The sequence below is a fragment of the Mus musculus genome, chromosome 12 (assembly GCF_000001635.26).
Source record: "Mus musculus strain C57BL/6J chromosome 12, GRCm38.p6 C57BL/6J".
In the NCBI taxonomy this organism is placed as follows: Eukaryota; Metazoa; Chordata; class Mammalia; order Rodentia; family Muridae; genus Mus; species Mus musculus.
The window spans coordinates 53,071,380-53,092,662 of record NC_000078.6 but is presented as its reverse complement, the minus strand read 5'-3'; the positions used below and the strand labels follow the sequence as shown (position 1 = coordinate 53,092,662).

The window sequence follows — 21,283 nt, the reverse complement described above, 5'->3', positions numbered from 1 at the left end:
TGACTATCAATTAAATGTTACAAGGTAGTTGTCATCTTTCATGAGGAATCATAGAGGTATTATAATATTAACTTCTTTAACTTTTACTATGCCCTTATTATTTTCACTTCCTCTGGCTATAACTACAGTTGCTTTTTCTGGATAAAGTCCTATGCTGGCTAGTTTTATGTCAATTTGACCCAAGCTAGGGTCCTTCAGAAAAAATATTCTCAGTTGAGAAAATACCTCCATCAAATTGACCCTTGGGCAAGCCCGTCAGGCATTTTCTTGACTGATGATTGATGTAGGAGTGCCCAGCCTACTGTAGGCTGTGCCACCTCTGGGGTGGTGGTCCTGGGTACTGTAAGAAGGCAGGTTGAGCAAGTAGTGAGGAGTATGCCAATAAGCAGTGTTCCTTCATGGCTTCTGCATCAGCTCTTGCCTCCAGGTTTCTGCCCTGCTTAAATTAATGCCCTGATTTCCCACAGTAATGACTGATACCTGAAAGTATAAAGTGAAATAAGCCCTTTCCTTCTGTCTTAGTCACTTTTCTACTGATACAATATCATGGCCATGGAAAATTATAAAAGAAAGCATTGTCTTACAGGTTCAGATGTCTAGAGTCCATGACCATGATGGCAGGGAGCATGGCAGCAGGAAGGCAGGGACAGAGCTAGAGCGATAGCTGAGACCTTACATCTTGATCCATAAGCATGAAATTGAGAGTGGTAACTGGGGATGGCTGGGCTTTTGAAACCTCAAAGCCCATCCCAGTGCCATACCTCCTCTAGCAAGGCCACACTTCCTAATCCTTTTCAAACAGTTCTATCAACTGGGTAACAAATGTTCAAGCACATGAGCTTACGGGGGCCACTTCCACTTAAACTACCATTTTACTCCCTGCCTCCCACAGGCTCATGACTATATAATATAAAATGTATTTAGTGCAACTACAAAAATCCCTGTAGTCTTTCAGTCTCAACATAGTTTTAAAATCCAAAGTCTCTTATGAGAATAAAGAAAATCTCATAACTATAATTCATGTAAAATCAAAAAAAGCAAATAACACACTTCCAACATACAATGGCACAGAATATACATTACCATTACAAAAGGGGAAATGGGGGAGGGAGCATGAGGAAAAGCTGTACCAAAACAAAGCCCTGACCAGGGCAAACTTTAAATTCTATAGTTCCATGTCTGATGTCAAAGGACTTAGATGGCTCTGCCTTCTCAGCTTTGCTGACTGAAACACACTTCTGTCTCTTGGGATGGTTTCACCCCCTGTCTGCATCTTGGTCTGACATATTTTTCTTAGCCCTGCCATCTTTAACCTCTTTGGGTCTCCGGTGTAATTCAGAGTTTATTCCTATAGCTTCAACAGTAGCTACTCCAGGCCTCCATGCAAGGACTCCCTTTCCATACACCTGGCCTAAGAGGAAGATTCCACAACCCCTGTACACCTGTATCATTCATGACTCTAAAGCCAGAACCTCGGGGCTGATGCTTCCAAGTTCAGGTGTCTGCTTGGAGTAGAACCTGCTTTCTCCTTGGGTTACATTTGCCCATGCTTTTTGTTAGTTAGTTTGTTTGTTACATAAGTTTTCTTTTTTATAAGTCATAAGCTTAGCCAGGTAGGGTCTTACCCCCAGGGCACCAGTCCCTTTATTCCATTTCAAATCAGGTTTCTCTTATCTCATCCAGCATAAGCTTTGACACCAACATTAAATTTCCTCTGGCTTTTTTTCTCCTCAAACTGCACATTTTGTATTTCTTTCTTCTTCATTTGTTCCTTTACACCATAGCTCTGTATAAGAGCAATTACTAATAAACACAGGGCAGAGTCGATATTAGGCTATCTTAAAATCTCCTCTATCGATGAAATTAGTTTAAAAACTTTCAATTTAGCTTCAGACAGATTTTTAGGACAAGAGAAAAAAACGGCCAGATTCTTTGACATATTATCAGGAGAGTGGTCTCTGACACAGTTGATGATATTCTTCCCCTCTGAAACGTCTTAAGCTGGGCCTGCATAGTCCACATTGCTCTCCTTCAAGCTCCTACTATGATGGCTCATTAAGCCCTGCTAACAGCATTCAACAGTTTTCATATTCCAAAGTTCCAAAGTCTTCCTCGTCTTTCTTAAAGAAACAGTACAGCAAAGTCAGGCCCATCACAGCAATAACCTACTTCCTGATACCAAGTAAGAAAAGTCTCAGGTTACTTTTCTATTGTCATGATGAAACACCATGGCCAAGACAACTTATAGAAGGAAGAGTTTGGGGGTGGGGGTGGTTACAGATTCAGAGGATTTAAGTTCATGATCATCACGGCAGGGAGCATGGCAGCAGGCCAGCAGGCATGGTGCTGGATCAGTAGCTGAGAGCTTATGTCTTGGTCCAAAAGCAGAAGGCAGGGAGGGATAAGTGGGAATGGTGTCATTTTTGAAAACCTCAAAACCTGCCCCCAATGCAATGCAATGCCTTCTCCAACAATGCCATACTTCCCAAACAGTTCCATCGGCTAGGGGCCAAGTATTCAAATATATGAGCCTATGGAGGCCATTCTCTCCCAGACAACTATACCTCTTGAAGTTGCTGTTGGTCATGGTTTATATCATAGCAATAGAAACCCTATCTAGCCCATGTACATTGCAGCCATCTCTAGAAAGCCACCCCTCGATACCTTCAGATTCTATACATTATGATGATATTCTAGCATCTTCAAAGTCAAACTCTAAATAACTTCACAGTGAACGCCATTTGTCTAAGCAACACACAGGAAAGTGAAGAGCTTTAACTTCCATTGCTTTGTTGATAAAGCTTTGGAGTTTGTTGCACTGGTATTTTATTGGGAATTAGGGTGACATGGTTGAATGGATACTCATTGGCTTTCTTGGTGTTCTCAGCTGATAGAACACTGAATGGATCATGAAGTTTCTCTCCAATTCCTCAAAATCATGTTTCCTAGTCATGAACAAAGGACAATAAAGGATGTCCTAAAGGAAAAAGGTACAAACAGAGCTTAAAAGCCAAGCCACTTCCTAATCTATGACTCTCAGAGGTGATTTCAACATGAGGCCTATCATTCTATTTTTATACTAGCCTCATGAAATCAAATTCTAAGAAGAAAGAAAAAAAATCTTATTGGAGAAGAGAATGTGTGGTATTCTACATGTGCAGTGTATAATTCAGGATTAACCAACAATTTAGAGCATCAGTAAAATGAACAAAAAATGTTTTTTTTTTCAGATAGAATAATGATTTATGTCTCAGCTGTATCTTAGAGAAGTTTTGGGAGGATTAATGAGCTAATGTCTCTAAAGCTCTTTAAGTACCTCATACGGAGCTGCAACGCAAGGTGAAAAATGATAGCACACTCTATGCAAGCGCGGGCTCCCAAGAGTACATACAACCCTGAAAAGTAGAAGCTGTTGGGGGTCATGATGGTAAATCTCTGAGTTCCGATGTCAGGGGAACCTTGGTGTGTGTGTGTGTCATATGTTTACTTCTGTTTAAAGAGGCACTCAGTAGCTGCAATAAGCATTTCTAAATCCCCCATTAATCATTATGTCTGTTGTGAAGATCATTTTATTTCTTTTTGTCAAATCAGATTGGCTTCTTATTCATAGTTTACAAAAAAAAACAAAGCAATTTGAATATTGCAGAAACATACATGATGATGTACAAAAGGCCATTGGCTTGAACTTATTGGATTGGAGCCTGAGTTGGAATTAAGGAGACGCAGGCTCTGGTATGGCTCTGGTTGTTGGGTCCTGAGAGAGTCACTGACAACATCAAAGGCTTGGCTTCTCTCTTTGGAATAAGGCAGAGAGGGAGGTGTTCTCAGATCTCATCTAAGGGCAAAGCGCTATAGCTCATTCTGCCCTTGTTGAAGATTTACTGAGTCCAAGGTATTGACGACATTGTCGTAAAACAAAACCAAGTTTTTCCTCTCTAATAGCACATACTATGGTGTCCTTTTAATTCAGAGTTTATTAAAAAGCAAGTACACAGAACCACCAGGAATTTTTTTACTTCTTTTTTCTTTCTTTCTAGAATTCTACACATGCATAGGCTATTCTGTTCCTCAGACCTTGCTTTACTACAGATCTCAGTGTAGAGTCACTTATGTGGGAGGAGAAAGGTGCCTTGGGAGGGTCAAGTGAGGATAATGGGGACAAAAAATATATGCACACAAATATATCTTTCTCATATACAGAACTTAGACATATGTGATATACATATACATATACATATACATATACATATACATATACATATACATATACATATACATATATATATGAAATGTAGACTGGAACTAATTCAGGGTACCAGTGGGAGGCAGGTCTAATAAAGGTCATGGAGGACAAAGAGGAGCAAGGTACAATGATAGACATATGAATGTGCCATGAAGATACCCATTATATGCTGTACTTACTGAAAACAATTTTTCAAAAAGAAGTATCTGTGGGGAAGAGGGAATGAATGTGGAAGGAGTTAGAGGGAGGGAGAGGGGAAATGGGAAATATTGTGGTCTTTTAAATAAGAGTGACCCCTATAGCTTTACACATGTGAATGCTTTAGCCATCAGGGAATGACACTATTTAGAAAGGACTAGGGATGGCTTTGTTGGAGGAAACGTGTCACTGGAGTGGGCTTTGAGGTTCAAAAACCCATGCCAGGCCCAGTTTCTGTCTGTCTGTCTGTCTGTCTGTCTGTCTGTCTGTCTGTCTGACTCTGTCTCTCCATTTCTCTGTCTCTCTGTTTCTCTCCCTCCCTCTTCCTCTCTTGCTGTTGCCTACAGATCTGTATATAGAACTCCATGCTCCCTGCCATGCTGATAATGGACTAAACCTCTGAAACCGTAAGCAAGCCTCAATTAAAGACTTTCTTTTATAAGAGTTGCCATGGTCATGATGTCTCTTCACAATAATAGAACAGTGACTAGGACAAATACATGGCATGAAATTCTCAAAGAATGAATAAAACATATTTTAAAGGAAATATCTAAAATTAGGCAGGGAACCAGTCACTTACTCTGAATTTCTCTGCTTCCCCTCATGGGAACAGTTACCTCCCAGAAGTGTCCTATGTACATATGCATACCGTGTTAATGTCTATCAAATCATATGGCAGATCTTATCTGCATCCCACTGTAGACCATGTGTTATATGTTCTAAGAGAAGTATGGATTGTTTGTCTAGGACCCAAGATAGTACTTAACACATGCATTTGCTTAAGGAAACGGGGTTCAATAAATGGAAAAAAAAAGAGTCCATTCACATATTCAGAATAACCTTGAACTAATTCTTATTTCCAAATACCAGAATCCCTTCATTCTGTAATTCTCAGAAACTGAATTTTGTTGAAGAATATGTTTATCATTTAAGAAGAATATGAATGTAAGGCTAAGAAAATTGGTGAGAGATTATAGCACTTCTATTACACACACACACACACACACACATACACACACACACACACACACACACACACACACAGAGTAAGAACAGAATCTCATGGTCAGTCTCATTGTTCCCCTTAACCTAATCAATATGTCATAGAGAAACACTGTGTGCTAGGAGGAAGGAGAGTGACGTTAACCTCCAGCTTTATCAGGGACCCTAAGCACCACAGCCTCTGGCATTGGTTTGTTCTTAGAGGCTCAGTCCACAGGTCAGCACCATAGGCTATTGCCCTTGTCTCAGAGAGATATCTAGGACATATATTTCATGACTACCTAGGCCTAGACTAGCTCTTTTAGCATAGGTTCCATGTTAGCACCATGGTCTCACATATGCTAACCCAGAGGCTAGACAAGCACTTGTAGACACAGGTCCTGTGCTGACACCCAAAGCATTAGAGGTTCCAACAGACTCAGGATCCAGGATCACTCTAGGATATTCTGGGTCTTACTCAACCCTGGTCTACCCTAGCCTTCTAGCTCCAGTTTGAACTCTTATGAACCCACGTTACAGGACTGCTCTAGGATTGGGTGGACCCAATGTACTATGGCTCCGGCTGTTTCCATGGCTCTGGACACTTCACAGCACAGGCTAACTTCCACATAGTCACAAGAGCCTGAGCAGCAGAACTCATCTCAGAGCACTCAAGCCCATGGTTAGCCTGACCTTAGGGACTCAGGCTCCAGAAACAAAAGCCCAGGAGTTTAACACCAGTACAGTTACCTTACTTGAATGCTACAGGGGATCTTCAAGTTCAAATTAAAAGGTGGTAGCAATGCTAAACCATATGACAGCATAAAATCTGCTATAAAGTTCAGAGTATTCTCATATTAGGAATATCTAACTACTTTGGCAACTCATTTCTAATTCTAATGTAAATTATATGACAAAACCTAAAATTTACTATAGCTACAATGATTTGGTTGGTAATTGAAAATTATGTAAAAGATATAAATTGTGACATTTTAAGAAGCATTAAATATTAGTCTTTTCTGTCTAACACTGTAAAACTTTTGCTTAAGACAAAGAATTTAAATTTTTTTATTTCTCACTCGCTTTGTAAAACTTTTATGAAAATAATTTAATGCCCCGACCCTATAAAGTCTCTTTTCCCCTGCTGCATTCTCTGATGACTGATGTGGCCAGCTCCTCCCCGCTTTCCTTCATTTCCTTTGAACTGGTTCTTCTGAGACTAGCCAATCACAAAAAAAGCTATGAGGTTGGACCCCAGCCAATAAGGAAAAGATACTGTCACCATCTGCCAAATCCCTGCCTCTGTGAGCTCACTCTTCCCTCCTGTGTGTAGGGCACCATTTTGATCAGAGATAATTTTGTCTTGTTGAGACACTGTAATTTGGAGTGGTAGTCTCTTTCTTTGCAACCAGGAACTTATTTCTATGTCAACAACACAAAATGTGGGGGAATTTAAAATGTGTAATTTTTTTTATATGGGAACAAAATTATCATTTAAAAGTAGGCTGCCGTAACTGAAATGTTTGTTTGAGCTTTATGCCAATAACAAAGAAAAACCTGTAGCAGACATAAAAGATCCAGAAAAGGGTATCCATGCAAACCATTACAAAATGCACGTCACAGAGGAAGACAACAAGAAAGATGGAGTCAAAGGAACTGCAAAACAATTAAAAACAAAACAAAGCAGACAACGAGAAAAGAGGAGCAGCGAGTAGTTACCTATATCAATAATTAGTTTAAAGTAAATTATCTAGCCAAAAGGCAAAGTGGCCAAATAGATTAAGGAAAACAAGATGCAACAATTTGCTGCCTACAGAAGACTCGCTGTAGCTTTAAACATACAAAAGGAAGGAAGTGAAGGGTTGGAAGAAACCAGTCTCAGAAACATTGATGTAAGAGGACTGAGAAAGTCTACACGTAGTACTTCATACGAAACAGATCTGAGGAAACTGTGACAAGTGACCCAGTGTCACTTAATAACAACAGTTAATTGCTCAAATGGATGTAACAATTATAAATAGCTAAATATATAGGCAAAATGTAACAGAAGTGAAATGTGAAATATTAATGCATCAACAATCACAGACTTCAACACTCTCCTTTTCAACAGTGGAAAGATCCAGACAGAAAATCAGTAAGAGTAGAGTGGACTTGAGTTACATGAAAGGCCACAGTGATGTGCAATAGACCATGTACTCAAGTACACAGAAACATTGTTCCCTTAGCTCATTCACTAGACCAGAAAACAACTCTCAGCCAATTGAAGCAATCTGAAATTGGACAAATGTCTTTATATTAACTTTTGGGTGTGACATAAGAAATTAGAAATAGGAAAAAAAAACTCATACATAGAAATTAAGCAACATACTCCTGACATTAGTCAAAGACAACAAATTAGTTCAAGAGAAAAATGTATTTTTGCTAAAAGTCTTGTATCAGTGTGGGGTGGAGCAGAGACAGGATGGTTGGGGCTTGCTGGCCACTAGCCTAGCTTCAGGTTCAGGGAAAGACCCAGTCTCAAGGGAATAATATGAGAGTGATAGAGCAGGACATAGGGCACACAAAAGCACAGCTGCACACACGAATTTGCAGTGGCTGGGACTTCAGGCACAAGGTTTGCTCAAGATCAAGCTAGTAAAAGCCCCAGCATGAATATGAGGATGAGTTCATAAAGGCCCATCCCTTTCTGAAGAGCTGTGGCTTCAGAGATGCAGACCCCAAGAAGATACACATGTTCTAACAGATGGTCCCACATCCGTGGACACTCAGACAACACTGAATAGGTTCAGTAGGTATTGAGAGACAGACAGAAGCCGGGCGTGGTGGCACATGCCTTTAATCTCAGCACTTGGGAGGCAGAGGCAGGCGGATTTCTGAGTTCCAGGACAGCCTGGTCTATAGAGTGAGTTCCAGGACAGCCAGGGCTACACAGAGAAACCCTGTCTTGAAAAACCAAAAAAAAAAAAAAAAGAGAGAGAGAGAGAGACAGACAGACAGACACAAACACACATACACAAATGATAGGTAGAATGATATGATATGATATGATATGATATGATATGATATGATATGATATGATATGATATGATATACCCAATGAAGTTGGGAGGAAAAATGGTTGGAAGGATAAGGGAGGGCTTGAAGGGGAAGAGATGGGGAGGAGATTTGATTAAAGTACTTTATATGCATATTTTTTAAAGCACTGAAAGCAAGGTATTTCTGAAATAGAAAAGAATTGTACCCGAAGTCTTAGATAAGTAAGTGAAATCAAAAATAGACTTTAAATTTTTCTGTATAGGAGTAAGAAAGATGACTCAGCTGCTAAGAGCACTTGTTCTTTTTCCAGAGGACCTGGGCTCAATTTCTAGCACTCACAACCATGTCTGGTTCTAGTTCCAAGGGACCCAATGCTGTCTTCTGGCCTCCACAGGAACCAAGCATGCAAGTGGTACACATACATACACGCAGACAAAACACACATGTACAGTTTTTAAAAATTAAAAGAAAAAATAATTTAAATGTTTTTTTACAGTGTAGTGCGTGCGTGTGTGTGTGTGTGTGTGTGTGTGTGTGTGTGTGTGTGCCTGTGTAAACATGCCATGGTGCTTGTATGTAGGTAAAAGGGTAGCATATGATAATCAGTTTTCTCCTTCTACCATGTGCATCCCAAGGACACAGCTCAGATCAGGCTTGCTAGGACGTGTTTTGACAGGCTGACCCAGCTGATCGGGCTCTACTTTTAAAATTATTATAAAATGCAATAAGGTGCTAAGAAGGAATTCTTGAACATATGAAAAAAGATCTAATTGTGTTACTAGAATGAACATTGGGAGCTAACAATCAAATCTTAGATACATCAACCACAATGAAAACTATATGGAAACAAAGCTCAATGTTTTTACCTTAATACTAGTATATTTTAGTTAGTTTATTCACAACCCTGTAAGTAAAGCAAAGAGTTTATCAAGCCTTCCAATTCACTAAAGTGTCTACAAACAACACTCTACGCTCCAACATGTTTAAACATGACAACACTGTATGCTTCATGTTTTGCAAATACACAACCTAGTCCTTGCGGCATGGTAGGTGTTTGATGACTATTTATTGAATGAGGATATGAAGGAATGGAATGCAAGGGATGATCAGCGACCCTAATCAAGAAAGTGTGATGAACAGATTTAGTTTGCTTATTGGAAGATATGCACCCAAATTTGTTAAGAATGCAAAGTGTAATAAACTTACTTAAGATAACAAAATGAGTAACAAGGACAGACATGGATATCCTAAGCCATATGTGTGTGTGTATGTGTTTGTGTGCATGCAAACATGCATATGTGCCTGTGTGTGTAGGGAGAGGGGTAAGGGACTTGAAGTCACTTAAGAAATTAGCAAGATGAGCTTATTTATCAGCTTGGTCATTAATTTTAATCCAGAGTTTTTCATCTTTGATTTTTTTATAGGCCTATTCAATGTTTTTTGTTTCTGCACTAACAGTTTATTGGTAGGATTCTTTGCATTTTAGAAATGACTCAAACAAGATCATGATGACTTATAAAACCAATAAAATATATTCATGTTATCAGTACAGCCATCTAGGCTAGAATTTGTGACTAGAAAGACTACTTCCGCCTTGACTTTCAGAATCAGTCTTCAAATTTTAAAGATAGAGTTTGCAAAGGTTGTAGAGCCAAGGAGTAAGGTTGCCACCATGATGACAGAGGCAATAGCCCTGCATCTTTGGTACAAAAGATGCCTTTCCTTCTTCATGGATCATCTCAGTGGGGATGCAACAGAATCCTCTGCAGAACTGACTTCATCAATTTCTCGCTAGAAGTGATGTTTAGAGGACTTACATAGCATCATCTATAATTTTATAAATTTACCAGTGGGAAAATATGGCTATTACAATGATATAGAATGCAAAATTTAGAGAGAATCCTTTAAAACTAGAAATCAAAATATAAACAAAGAATATCAGGTGACGGGAAATTACACACTGGAGGTTAGACAACCAAAAGTTCAAGATCTTAATGTTAACAATTAAGAGAACCTATTTGTAGTACTTGATACTATAAACTGATCAATTATGAAGGAACGATGTAAGAGTGAATGAAGTAATGGAAGATAACAGACAATTCAATATGAATGTTTAATATTAAATTCAACCAAAGTTACTGAAACTCCAAAGGACTTGCTTTATCATGTCTTCAATGTTTCACACATAAATGTCCTAAAATGTGCATGTTCACAGCATAATCCCTAACAATATTCTAAATATTTGCCCTCATACCCAACAGAGAAGTATAGTCTTCAATCTCTCATTAAGAAAACTTCTCTGGCTGGAGAGATGGCTCAGTAGTTAAGAGCACCAACTGCTCTTCCAAAGGTTCTGAGTTCAAATCCCAGAAACCACATGGTGGCTCACAACCATCCGTAATGAAATCAAATGCCCTCTTCTTGAGTGTCTGAAGACAGCTAGAATATACTTACATATAATAAATAAATACATCTTTTTTTAAAAAAAGAAAACTTCTCTTTGCAGTAGATGGATATAATTTTAGAAAACCATGACCAATCAAAATACAGAGTTGTGGGGCCCAGACTCATTGGATACATCTAAGGTTCAGAGAACACTGGGGGGGAGGGGGGGAGGGGAAGAAAGATTGTACTATCCAGAGGATCGGGGAATTTGTTGTGAGACTGTATTTCCTAGAAATGTCAAAAGCTACACCCAAAACTTTTCAAGAACATGACTGCCTAAATATTAGTTGAACCATGACAATAGCAATAGGCATGTCAAGTGACTGGGAGGAAGACTATACAGTTTCAACCGTACACAAAGAACTATGGGCAACTAAGAGATGCTGAGAGCTGAAGAAATAGTCTCAGCCAGGGAAAAGCACACCAATGGGTTACTGAAAACATACACGCAGGTATATACAAACTGAGCAGGATGTATCTATGTATTTAGGAATATATATTTGTATACATGTCGTGGACAAACATTAATGCAGAAAAGAGGCCATGAATTTGAAAGGCATCACGGAGGATACTATGAGAGTGTTTGAAGGGAGAAAAAGGCAGAAATGGTGCAGCTGTATTATAACCTCAAAAACGAAAAGAAATGATTAAAAGATAAAAATTAAAAGGTAAAAATCTATTAGAGGTAGTTTCTCAGTACTTATAATGAAGATAGTTACAATATTGAGACTTACAATGCATATCTTTTTTTATTTACTTATTTATTTATTTTTATATGTCTGGGTATTTTAACTGAATATGTACATATCTATGTACCACATGAATGCCTGCTACCTGAGAAGGCCAAAAGTGTGTTTCTGCTCCCTTGTGACTAGGGTTATCTGTACCTGTTTTCATTCCCCCGTCCCCCGCACATACACTCACACACACAGATTTCTGTAATGATATAAAATCTAGGATCCACAAATGAGAGAAAATGTGTGTTTTTCCTTTTTCTGGATCTGGTTTATCATGCTTAATAGGGTGACCTCCTGTTGCATCAATTTACTTTAGAAAAATATACTAAAACTACCTGTAAAGTTTTCTTTGGCTGAGATAAGCATGGCGGAACACATGTATAATCCCAACTGTCAGCAGGCATAGGCGAGATGATCAGAAGTTTAAAATCAGTCTTGGATACACAACAAGTGAGGCTAGCCTGGACTATCTAGACTGTGCCTCAAAAGATTACTATTATGAGCAGGATTTACTTAATTCTATCATTGGGTTACAACTTTAATCAGTCAGTTATTTTCACAAGTCCTTTTTAGATTGTATCCAACTACTTAAACTATTTTAAGGTATTAAGTAGCAGGAGTTCTTAATATGTGATAGAGAATCTGACACATTTTTTAATGCACATATATTGTTTTCTTTTGACTAGCACATAATTTTGGCTAATATTATGCCTCTAAAATATATCTAAGCCCCTTGAAAGAATCAAACCTTCACCGTGGCAGTTGGTTTGAAATGTTGGCTTGCTTTGGGTCTTATTGAACACAGATTCTCACAGCATTGTCTATAGTATCATTAGAGGAGTGAGCATCAGAATGAATGGCCCAGGCGAGTGTCTCAGGATGACCCAGGCAAGCATCAGGATGACCCAGGCAGCAGTAAGAACCATGGCCAGTTCTCCATATACTGCAAATATTCTCTCCTCTTCCTTTCTTTCTCTCTTTCTTTTTTTTTTTTAAAGATTTATTTATTTATTTTATGTATGAGTACACCATTGCTCTCTTCAGACACACCAGAAGAGGGCATCACATCCCTTTACAGATGGTTGTGAGCCACCATGTGGTTGCTGGGATTTGAACTCAGGAAGCGCAGTTGGTGCCTTTAACCACTAAGCCATCTTTCCAGCCCTTCTCTCCTGTTTTGTTACCTTGACTTTTGAGGCTCACAGGAAATAAGATTTACTCACAGTGCCATTTAGGATACTTATAGTAGCTATGAAAAAATTTCCCCAAATGTCTCAATTATGTTGGTCTTCTTTATCATTCTCAAGGTCTGTTTAGTGATATTTATTTCCTTTGTTAGTGTATATTAATTGTAAAAATAAATGGTTTCATTTCATCATTTTCATTCATGAGTAAATGTACTTTGATTGCAATCATCTTCCCCAGCCTCCTTTATGCTCATTCTCATTCATTAGTTCTCCACTCTCATTCTCCCTTCTGTTTCATCCCTCTTGTATTATCATGTCTTTATAAAGTCTAGATTCTGCATATGAGCGAAAATATGTGGTGTTTGTCTTTGATAATTGTGTGGTTCACTCAACAGGGTCTTCAATTGCTTCTATTTCCCTTGAATGACATCATTTTGCTCTTCTTTATGGCTGAAAAAAGTACTTTGGGATGTTTCTTTATCCATTCACCTATTGATGGTACCTAGGCTGATTCCATGTCACAATTAACACAGGCATGCAATTTTCAAGTTAACTATTGCATGCTGGCTTTAATCCCATGATTCTAGAGAAGGAGTGATAAAATTTTATTATGTTATCTTCCTTGTTTTAGTTTTTAGTATTTTCTAGGGAATCTGCATACTGACTTCTTCCATAGTGGTTGCCTAATTTACAGTGAGTTTTATTAGAATTGGATGTTGGAGAGTGTTCTTTCACAGAACACAATTGGTCTGAACCTTTTTAGGTAGCTCATCTTCTTCTAGGGAGCTTGGTTTGTCCAACAGTATCTCTTAGCAGTTCTTACTACTTACTTAGAGTGCCTAGGGAGGGAGATCCTGGAGAAGCCAGTCAACTTTAGAGACTTCCTGAAGCCTTTGGGTTATTTTCTTCTTGTGCTTAATAAACTTCCCCAAATGACGGAATGCCTTGTCTTCTCTTGGAATATCCTGCATCTTAATTAACTTCACTCCAAGATAGAGGGCTTTATCAAGGAGGAAACTGCTATGCAAGAGTAGTATTTCTTGTTTTGGTCTGTCTCTTCATTTGTTTGATTCTTTGGTGTTGTTTTGTTTAGAAATGTTAAGACACGGTCTCTCAGTGTTGCCCAAGTTGACCTCAAATTTGTGAACCTTCTGACTCGGTCCCTTGAGTACCAAGATTACAGGTATATGTTATCACATTCAGAAAGAGTGACATTTATTTTCAAAGTGACCATTTGTTATTGCGTCACAGTTCATAGTTAATCTTAAGTCCTTTTAGAAGCTTTACTCCATAACTTTTCATTCCCACGACATAAAACATTGTCACTGATTTCCTTTCATTATGTGTATTAACTAATTTTCTCATTTCTGTGAATAAACATTGAATAGAAAGAAGTGTCTATTACAGAAAATAATCAACGCTTCCACCTGTGTTGGCAGTGAAAGCATGCTGGTGGGGACTGCTTGAGGCTATGGCTGTAGTACCATGAATGTGCTTGCTCCCAAGGGGAAGGGTGGAGAATCAGGGACTGAACATAAAGCTGGGTTAGGCTGTACACTCAGGGCTGCGTAGCTGAGCTAAAGCCCATCTTCTAAAGACTCTGAAGCCTCTTAAAACAATACCACCAGGTGTTGCTGGACCTTTCACATTCAAAACATCATAGATAGTCATTGAGTATTTAGAGATGGAATATAGAATAATAGATCCCATCTTAATATTATCTTCTATAAGTAGGGAATAACAAACCCCATTACCTGCCTCAGGAGGGTGATGAGGATTAAGTAAGCAACTGCAGACAAAACACTTAGAAATGGCGACATGAGTATAAACACTCAACAAGTATAAGTTGTGGCTATAGTATAATGCTATGGCCATATTCTGTCTCTGTTTCTGTCTCTGTCTGTCTCTGTCTGTCTGTCTGTCCGTCTCTCTCTCTCTCTCTCTCTCTCTCTCTCTCTCTCTGTGTGTGTGTGTGTGTGTGTGTGTAGCAGGTACATGTATGTGTGCATGTGTGAGGAATACATCACTGTGCTGCTCTGTTACTCTCAGCCTTATTCCCTGAAGGCAGAGTCTCTCCGTGAACCTGAGTTTGCCTTTCTCAGTAGGATTGGAGGCCCACTGAGCCTCCTATAGTCTCTGTTCCCACCCTTATCTCTGGGATTGCTGATGTAAAGCTACAGTGAACCTTTCATAAAGATGCTGTGAATTTGAACCCAGGCTCTTACATCCATGGCTATCTCTCCATCCTGGTTTCTATTTCTTAGGCATTTAGAAGCAGCCATCTCCACATTGGTAGTTGTTAAAGTCTAACACATGGTCAGATAAATATGGCCTTTGGGTTAAATCAAGTTTAGTGCTTGCTTTTATAAAGAGTGCTAAAATTGATCCACCAGAGCCAACATCTATTATTTAATGTATTGTGTGTGGCTGCCTTTGGACCATAGCATCAGTTGTGTAACTGACAGACTATATTACTTAGTTTTTGTGAAAAAAGCGCTTTGGGAAGAAAACCAAGTTTCCACAGTTCCCTGAAAGAGCAATGAGTGACACAGTGGGTAACTCCTGGAATTTGCACGCACAGAGCATTGCTTTTGCTCCCCTGTTGCTGTCTGTGTGTACACTCAAACAAGACATATCTATTTCCTACAGCTCAAGTTCTTCATTCATGAAAATAAATAAGTGCACATATAAGAAGGTAATTAGTAGCAAACATGAAAGTGCTTGGTCAGGCTTAAATTGCTATGCAAATCTACAGCATTAAATGCTGAGGTCTATTTCTTTCATGTCCCCTTCTGGGTGACAGCTTTGTAGCAGGCCTACTCTCATTCCCCTTCCCAGGCTGGTTCTGGGTCTAGGCCAATGCTGTGGGTTTCTTTAGCTGGTAATAGACAATTTGTTCCTAATTTAGAGTCTTTAGAATAAATGAATATGGTTTTGGAATACAAGGAACATATGATTAAGTAATTATATTCCTTTCTCTCTGAAGAGTTATGGTTAAAAGGCAGTGCCTTCTAGCCAATGGCATTGATGTTACACTCTCTGAGTGGTAAGGGCCCTTTGCCAGTTGGCCTCATTAAGTCCTCGACATGTGCCCACATGCTTTCTTGTAAAAGTGTGTTCAGTCCTCAATAATTTTATATTTCTAGCCCAAGGCTTTGGAGTCTTCCCTTCATGACACCCCTCTGCTGGGCTTAGACTCTTCATTGTATAGAATTTCTCTTGTGTCTAATCAGTCATCTACTACAATTACTACCTGTCTTAGTTAGGGTTTCGTTGCTGTGAAGAGAAACCATGACCAAGGCAACTCTCAATAAGGAAAACATTTAATTGGGGCTGCCTTACAGTTGCAGAGATTCATTCAGTCTGTTATCATGGCAGGAAGCATGGCAGCATGCAGGCATAATGCTGGAGAAGGAGCTGAGAGTTCTACATCTTGATCTGAAGGCAGCCAAGGCAAGACTGTCTTCTGAAAGTAGTCAGGATGGTCTCTCTCCTCCTCACTGGACAGAGCTTGAGCTCTGTAGTCCTCCAAAACCCACCTACACAGTGAAGCATTTCCTCCAGTCAGGCCACACCTACTTCAACAAGGCCACACTTCCTAATGGGCCAAGTAAATTCAAACCACCCCACTGCCTTACAGAAAAATAATCTAGAATTGCTTCCCCCCCCCCCAAAGGAAACATTAAAATCCCGATCTCTTTTCTTGTCTCATATCAGTCTGAGTAGGGAACAGATCTGTCTCCAAAGGGATGGACGTTATCCTTCATATACAGCACCTTTCTGTCTTCCGGATCATGTGCTGGGGAATCAGTACAGCCTGTGCTTTCAGAGAATGACGAGTCATAGAGATAAGGCCTGGAGGTAATGGTGTCTTCTGAGCAGCCAGCGAAGGTAGAAGACATGCGGGGGACCCAGCAGAAAGGCAGAGCACACTCCTCCACCAGTGGAGCCTGCTCCTCTGCATAAAGAGTTTTCATTCCCCCCTCCCTGACCTGGGTTATTTTAATGTATGTTTTCTTTAGACTTCTTGTAAGCAAAAGCTTTTATTCCGTGTGTGCTTATTAAAATTATGATTTTTGAGGCATCATACACACTATTACATTTTTATACTAAATTACAAACATTTGATTCTGTTCTTCCAACGAATCTGGTAAGGCCCAGAACACTTGATTAATTATACAAGAAGTACTGAGGAAAAACTTGCAAATAGCTTATAAATATTAAAATCTTGGTTATGAAATATATTTATTCCAACAGATATGTATAAATTTTTCTTCAAAAGAAAACAACAACAAAAAGAGTGTTATGCCAGATCCTTAACTTGTCTACCCAGACTCCTGATGGCCAATTTTAGGGCTGGGAACTTAGCTTAGCTGTAGAACTGTCAAGCATGCACAAGAACTATGCTCTATCCTAGCATCATAAAGAGAAAAAGGTCTGCTTTCAAGTGATAAAGAAACACATCAGGGTTCCATGATCTCCAAAGGTTTAAAGAGTTTCAGCTTAAAAGATGGCAAAGGACACCCATAGAGAAAACAACAACAACAACAACAAACCAACCTTGACATACACACATTTTATGTACAATAGCTAAAGCTATGGTTTAGGGCTAAAAACTGAAGAGGGTAACAAGGCTACAATAAAGACACAATGAAATGTATTTCTGTCCTGTCCTTCCCTTTGAGTCACCTGATATGGAAGAATACTTAGGAAATATCAGTTAAGATCAATTTTACACAGTAATTCATCCAAAGATCATTAGAGCCAGACAGCCCTGGATTTCAATATAATGCTGCATTGCTCATTAAAGATGACCTTGGACACACAAAACTTAACTTCCCTTTGCCTCTGATTCCTATAACCCAAATCAAGATCCTCATAGCTAATTCATAGGTCTGCTGTTAGGATTAAATGAGATATATTTACATATTCAAAATGGAGACGTAGAGCATTCAAAGGAAGCACATTATTACCACAGCCAACACTGTGAATGATCTTTGCATTATAATCGTGAATGAAGAAGGAAGTCCTAAAGGGTAGCTTACAGCATGAATATCTTTGTAATAAAATGAAATGCAACTAACATTAAGGAATTCAATTTAACTATAGGAAGCATTCTAGAATGACTATTGGGCTTGGGAGCCTGATTGCCTTAGCGGAAGGAGGCAGGGACAGGATATGGATAGGAGCCGCAGAGTTAGGTTTACATTGTTGGTTAAGGTTTTTGCGTTTTCTTTAGGATAGGTGATTCTCTGTAGTTATTATAGGATTTAAAAATAGCTTTGAGAGAGAGAGAGAGAGAGAGAGAGAGAGAGAGAGAGAGAGAGAGAGAGAGAGAGAATGAGATGTAAATACAGATAGCTCAACAGATAGTGACACTTAAAAACTCTGCAAAGACACATCATTAGAGAACAGAAATAAAATGGGGGAAAGCATGTGGCAGCTCCTAGTGTCCTGGAGCAGCACTGCTCTGTTACTTTGGGGTACTAAGTAAACACTGAGCTAGGTTAGGGATATAGTGACCTAGAAAGACTAGGATGCTGGAGTGATCTGAAGTCCAAAGTCCACTTCCTGGTGTTTCTGTTTCCCTCCTTAGTTCCCTCCACTTCTCCCTGCTTCTCTCGCCTCTTCTCCTTCTTCCTTCCCCAACGTGTTCTCCTTATTTCCCTCTCACACTTTTAAAATGTGTTACTTAGGCCTAGATACTATTGGCATGACATAAAGCTCAATAAAATAGTAACTTATATATGTAATTGCAAAATACATAACATTAGAAGGCCATTTTACAGAGAAAGTGATCAAGCAATGATGGGATTGCGCAAGAAATATGACCATCTGTCAAACAACCAATGGGACTAGAATGTGACCTAATTCCAAAGCTGGGGACACTGGTCAGTTCACTAACATGGCAATGAAGTTACAACAGAAGTGAAAAATTATTTTGCAGCATCTACCCCTGTAGTTGTTCAGCTAATCTGCAAAATGCACGCTGTGTTCAAATGACACAGAGATGCATGCCTGACTCTGCTTTCTCCCTGTCTTGGGGATTGATGATCTGAACTTTTCAGTGCAATGGCAGGAGATGAAGTATTTGACTAAAACAATTATTATGGGTGCGATACAGGCAGTTTACTGGCAACTGCCTTTGAGGGTGCCCTGACTTTTGTTACAGCAGTGAGCAAGGTAAGCAAGAATGTATGGCCGACAGAAGGTGACTACATTTTCTAGTGGATTGCTAGATGGCAACCGGTGAATAAAACCTGCTTCTAGAAGACTTTGAGAAGAAATGTTTGTCTGTTCCAGAAAGTTCCTTCCTTCTTAGTTGGTCTTTTCCTCCTTTTCAAGTTCCTCCATGCTATAAGGCATATTGCTACTAATTCATTCCATAACCCCAAAGCCTCAAACTGATCACACAAAGACCAAATAATTATCTTTTATTTATTTATGGAAATAGCATAGGCTCTTCTGAACATTGAGGTAAAACATTCAAATGTTAAATTGCATTCTATGGACCAGCAAGATAGTTTAGTGGGTAAAGGCGCATGCCTGATAAGCAAGTTCAATCCCTGGAACATCTGTGACAGAAGAACCAACTGCCAGATGTTATCCTTTGACCACCACATGCATACTGTGCGGGTTCATGCAAGTGCACATGGACACACACATGCACAAACGCAAACACAAATAAATATTCTAAAAAGCCTTTTAAACCTCAATCACTTGATGCTTCATAAAGAACAGAAACAAACTGGAAGAACACTTCTCCATGCACAAAACCACCAAAACAATATTGATCCTGTTGTTAAGATTAAGCACCATTTGTTTACAATGGAATACACTTGTAATGCAAGATCTCTTTTATTCCTTTACTCTGTGAATAGTTGACTTTTTCATATGTGAAATTATGTTTTCTTTTGTTAGCATTATGGATATCAATTAAACCATGTGCATTTTTCCCACATCAATTTATGGAAGGACATTTTGTTACTCTATTTAGGGAACACTTAGATCTTTTGGAGTCCTCAGTTATCTTCTGTGTTTGCCAATCTGCTTTTAATTCATCAGAGTTCTCTCTTAACAGACATTGCACAAACACAGAGCCAGCACAGGCTTCCTCTACATACAGTGTGGATTTGATGTGCTTGATGGTCTTCTTTGATACATAGAGGTTAGCCTAAGTGTGGATAATGTCTGTAAATTCAAGGAAGCATTTAAGGGTCCAGCCATAGATAGATGCAGGAGCACAACAATTTAAGTACTTGATACATATTTCATCTCTCCCATAAATAAAGCTTTTTATCAACTTGGATTGTATTTTTATTACCTTAAAGTATTGGAGTTGTTTCTCGGCGCTCGTTCCTTCCTTCTCTTGTCTCAGACAGGAATTGAAGATGAAAAGCTCTGTATCTCTTAGCCACCTTTTCAGCTCTTTGATCCTGACCTCCAGCTGCCTTACCAGGCTTCCGCTTTCAGGAGAGAGCAGGTCACGTGGGCCCGACCCACTGTGGCCTGCCATTGTGTCCTGTATCTTCTCTCTTAGGGTTTTCTAATGCATCAGATTAAAAAGGAAGAAGAAAAACAAAAACAAGACAAAAATAGATTAGCCAATTCGCTCAAAACCCATCATGGAAGATCCAAGGAAGTGCCTGGACCTCGGAACTGACATGCAACTCTGATTGGCTTGATTGTGACTTTGGTTTTTGGTTATTTAGTAAGCATTATCCCCACTACCAGAGGGTACACATGCAAAACTTCATTCCTTAGACATTGCTTTAACAGGAAGGAGGTTTGGTCCAAGTTCAACATAATCATGGACAAAAATTAATTTGAATTCTCTTGGCAAAAATTTTACAGTAAGAAATTCTATATAAAGTGTTCAGGAGATAGAGGCCTGAATTTAATCAGAGACCAAGAGTACAGAGAAATATATAAGTATAAATAACACACACACACACACACACACACACACACACACACACACACACACACACACATTGGTTCTGCAAAGTACAATTCCTCAAATGATATGACAGATGTACTAGGTTCAGCTGTCCATTTCACCTGACTTAGAGATCTTCAGCTCCAAGGTTCTTCCTGCTTTTCCTTTTGGATGTGGATTATTTAATATATATGTTAAAATAATACTCAATTCGCTGTATTATAAACCTATGTAGGCTGAGCACTATGGGATAGAGGTGTTTTCTTTTCTCCCTCTTTGGTAGAAGCACTCTCTTTACTGAATCAATAGGATTTAATCTATAATGATAAATTAAACCTAGAAAAAAATACGCTTTAAAACACAAATAAAATTAAGTCAACAAACATTCATCTGCTCCACAGTGGTCTGTAAATAGTATCTTTAGGAGATCATGACAGAAAAATAGCCTGTCTTGGCAACACCCTTGCATTTTCATGGTGCAAATATTGATAATTTGAAGACCCTCAGTGGAATCCAG

At 39.0% G+C, this 21,283-nt stretch overlaps 1 protein-coding gene across 12 annotated transcripts in view; it reads right to left on the bottom strand.

The window, feature by feature from the left end:
• Positions 1 to 21,283, bottom strand: part of Akap6 (A kinase (PRKA) anchor protein 6) — a 456,981-nt gene that overhangs the window by 62,906 nt on the left and 372,792 nt on the right. For all 12 annotated transcript variants that reach the window (XM_006515821.4, XM_006515828.4, XM_006515822.4 and 9 more), the window contains one exon: positions 20,152 to 20,373. In XM_006515821.4, the coding sequence (XP_006515884.1) occupies positions 20,152 to 20,373 (222 nt within the window). The remainder of the gene's footprint in view (positions 1 to 20,151; positions 20,374 to 21,283) is intronic.